The sequence below is a fragment of the Argentina anserina genome, chromosome 4, assembly GCF_933775445.1.
Source record: "Argentina anserina chromosome 4, drPotAnse1.1, whole genome shotgun sequence".
Lineage (NCBI taxonomy): Eukaryota > Viridiplantae > Streptophyta > Magnoliopsida > Rosales > Rosaceae > Argentina > Argentina anserina.
The window spans coordinates 2,294,056-2,298,137 of NC_065875.1; the positions used below are offsets into that span (position 1 = coordinate 2,294,056).

The following is a 4,082-nucleotide window of genomic DNA, read 5'->3' on the forward strand; positions in this document are numbered from 1 at the left end:
CACAGACACCTTTCACTTTCCGTTTTCCTTTTTCAAAGCCTACATGGTCTTCTCCTTCTCCTCCAGCTCCTCCCCTAGCTGCACCACCTTGGTGTCACTCTCCACGAGAGACTCTTTGCTCTTCTGCAGCTTGGCTTGCAGCTCCCCAACCGCCCTGTTCGCCTCAGCCAACTGCTGGTCTTCTAGCTCTTTCACTCTCATCAGAAGCAGCTAGTTTGCCGCCACATACTCCTCGACGGTCCTCTTCTTTTCCGCCCCATCGGCTCGGACGTGCTCCGCCAAAAAGTCTTCGGCATTAAGGACTCAAGCCGCGACCTACAAGAAGCACTTCAGTTAGTCAGCCTGTCAATAAAACAATAAGGAGAGAAAATTAGGGGCGAAACATACCCAGACCAAGATCTTCCCCGCCTCCCGGAAGTTCGCCACAGGGTCCTCACTGTGCCGAAGAGAAGGCCCCTGGCACTGGTGGCCCATGTACTCCACTATCCGGCACAGATGAGGTGCCAACCCCCCATTCCCCGCAAGCCCGGCCATGACGTTCGCCCACGATTAGAGTCACGGTAGAAACAGGCCGCTCAACCCCATCGGCCCTGCTCCGCTCGATGGTTCGGTCCGGCACCGTCAAGTTAGCCTCCGCCCGAATCGGCTCTGCCGGTTGAACCAATCGGTGGGAGTGTACCACATCCTCCGTACTCTCCCTCTCCCCACCTTCCTCACTTGGCAAACCCTTCGGGTTCACCCCTTCAACATCTTCCTGCTGCTCCACCTCCGTCCCCAGAGCCTTGCCCATTTCTTCCTCCGCCTCCGTATCCACATTCACAACTTCCTCCTCACCACGTGTGTATATATATTTTTTAATTATTTTCTTTTTGGTGTTAATATCGTGATTCTTCACCAATCACATATTACTTTCCCATGCAAGATACTACGTACAAAATAAGGCTGGTTCGTACTTCCATCTTTTTCTGGTGGTTGTTAACTTGTTATTAAGATTTAAGAATCGGAAACTAAATAAATATGCGCTAGCGAATTCGTATTATTCAAAGTGAGTGCACTGGATGCTTTACATAAGAACATCATAGTACCTACTCGATCTCTAGTAGGACAAGATGAAATCAAACAGAGTCTGGTATTACCCCATGGAATAGTGACCTATTCAATGAAAGTAGGGTTATAGCAGCTCTTATTTTACATATATCTCATGAAAGTAGTAATCTAATGATGATCTAATGATCAGTAGGGAGATGGAGGTTTGTGAGGGGAAGTTGGAGGCTTTTTCGCAAGAGTAGTTGGAGGTTTTAATTTCCGAGGCGGCTTGTGTGCATCCTCCTTCGCATTCTCTGCAAGGTGACGATCGTGATGTGGTAGGCGCTCTCCTTTACCCTTCGGTGACTTGTGTTCTGGGAATGGCTTATATTCTTCATTTTTATCAAGCGGGGTTGGCGGATTGTGTTTTGGGGGTGGTTTCTTTCCTTTAGCAGACTTACCATCTAACTCGGTGGAAGCAGACGTCTCGAGCAAACGGCGTCCGGTGTTTTGTTCATGAGGTGGTTTGTGCTTTGGTGGTGTCTTATCACCCTTGTGAGGCTCATTACTTGGATGTCCTGGTTTGTGCTCTGGTGGTGGCTTCTCTCCTTTGGTAGGTTTTCCATCCAACTCCAGCAATTGGTGTTCATGAGGTGGCTTGTGCTTTGGTGGTGGCTTATCTGCCTTATGTTCATTGTGCTCTTGTGGTGGTTTCTCTCCTTTAGTAGGTTTTCCATCCAACTCCAGCAATTGGTGTTCATGAGGTGGCTTGTGCTTTGGTGGTGGCTTCTCTCCCTTGGAGGGCTTCCCCTCTAGCTCTAACAATTGGTGTTCATGAGGTGGTTTGTGCTTTGGTGGTGCTTTCTCTCCCTTCTGAGGTCCGTTGTGCTCTCGTGGTGGCTTCATTCCCTTGGAGGGCTTTCCATCCACCTCCGACAATTGGTGTTCATGAGGTGGCTTGTGTTTTGGTGGTGAATTCTGACCCTTTGGTGGCTTACCATCCAACTCCGTGGAGGAGGACTCTAACAAACGACGTCCAATGTGTTTTTCATGAGGAGGTTTGTGCTCATGACCCTTGTGAGGTTTCTCGCCAGGATTTCCTTTGTGCTCCGGTGGTGACTTTTCTCCGTTAAAAGGTTTTGCATCTGTCTCCAACAACCGGTGCTCGTGAGGTGGCTTGTGTTCCGGCGGTGGCTTCTCCACCTTACCCTTCGGAGGTTGATCACGAGGGGTTGATGGCTTGTGCTCGGGGAGTGGCTCTTGCTTACTTAATGTGGTTGGAGGTTTGTGTTTAGGGGGTTGGGGTGACTTCTGAATGTGAGAGACTTCCACCATTAGGGGGTGGTGGATGGGTGGTTTGTGGTGGTCCGATGGATGAGTAGGAGGCTTATGAAATGGTGGTTTATGATGATCATCGTGTTGATCAGCAACAGTGGCAGTGGTAGTGAAAACCACTACTGCAAGAAGAAACAGAAGCAGATAGTTGGAAGCTGCAGGCATTGTGTATGTTTTGGGTTGGTTTGGAAACTAGGAGTGAGTGGCGTTTTATAGTGAAGGGGTTGCCTCAAAACTGGTGTCACGAGTGATGTCATGGTGTAATACTGTTGTAATCTAACAAATGGCCATGGGTCCTTATGTCGAGTTGAAAGGTCTGACAATTTTAGTGTTCATACAACGTAAGAAGCGTTCACAACTCACATGCATGCAACAATTAGTGGTATATGTCTTATGAACACTCACTGATCAAGAAGACTCGTATACCTTCTATTCTAATCGATAATAGAAGCATTCTCTTTTTTATCTAACATAGGTAGCCTAGCTAGCTTTACAAATTTCCATCCATAGTGACCAAAAACACGTATAGAACTGATTAAATATTGAAGACGTATAGCTAAATGAATGATTTGCATGTGGATATGTAGAATGAATGATTTGGCGTGCGAGTAAAACAGTGGAGGAATTTCGGGAAGAGATTTCATTCTGTAACGTCAAGCCAATCAAGGTTTGGCCAAAAAACATAGTTGTTTGTACGTCGGTGCATGTGGTGCGATGTGTGTGTGTGTGTGTGTGAAAGCATGTATATGGTTCTGTGGTTATCTTTGTACTTCACAGATTCTTTAGATTTTAGTCATTTTCCTTGTTCTTTCTTTTGTATTATTAATATTATTATATACGATTATAATTACTTGTTAACTTCCTCTTAAAAAAAATTATAGCAGTACTCCAAATATTTGCAGGACTTCTTTTTTATTGTAATCTTAATTAGCGTGGACATGCATGCATATACGAAATGATCAAGTCCAATTCCTCGATCTTTAAAGTGACTCATGGGAAACATTGGCGTCATGAGACATGTCATTGTGCATTACTGCATTTGGATATCTCTATAATCGAGTGTTTTGCACCCAATTTTTTGTGCTGAAAAGGTTGACGACTGAAGTGTTCAATTTTTTCCAGTTACATGTACACGCTCTTGTGGCAAAAGAGATCACAATTAACAATTTAATCAACAATTTGCAAAAGCAATGTGAACTTACACTGCGTTATCGATCGATAACTACTTTCAATCACATGGAAGATAGATTTTGTATGTCCGTAGAATTAGCTTGATTCTCGTACCTGGTAGTGCTGAGGTGGGCGGAAAGATCAACAATGATTAAGCTAAGATATCCTTTAGTTTATTACTATCATTTGCAATACATTGGTAGCCCACAATGGTGTTTCATCTTTTCCCACTTAGGCTGGTCACCATTATATTAATTAAGCAATCGTTATGGGATTAGTACTGTAGAACGTAAGGACCGGAGATTGGAACAAAACCATGCAGCTATCTATGATACAATAGGATGACTAAAGCTGAGTTTGGCCCAAAATTTAGCTTATATTATGGTTTTAAATTCTTAAATAATCTGATTAATGTGTTTGGTGAATCAACTTATTTTCTAAGTTCACAAACTCTAATATAACTTTTAAACAAATTAAGAAAATTGCAAAATGAAGTTTTTATCTAAAAGAAAAGTGGATCCTTAACCATTATGTTTATATGGTCTGCGATT

The 4,082-nt window shown here is 43.9% G+C and overlaps 1 protein-coding gene across 1 annotated transcript; it reads right to left on the reverse strand.

Moving 5' to 3' along the window:
* Positions 1-1,008: 1,008 nt before the first annotated feature.
* LOC126792550 (early nodulin-75-like) lies at positions 1,009-2,537 on the reverse strand. The gene has a single exon (XM_050518956.1). The coding sequence runs from the start codon at positions 2,524-2,526 to the stop codon at positions 1,234-1,236; it is 1,293 nt and encodes a 430-aa protein (XP_050374913.1). The 5' UTR covers positions 2,527-2,537; the 3' UTR covers positions 1,009-1,233.
* Positions 2,538-4,082: the final 1,545 nt, after the last annotated feature.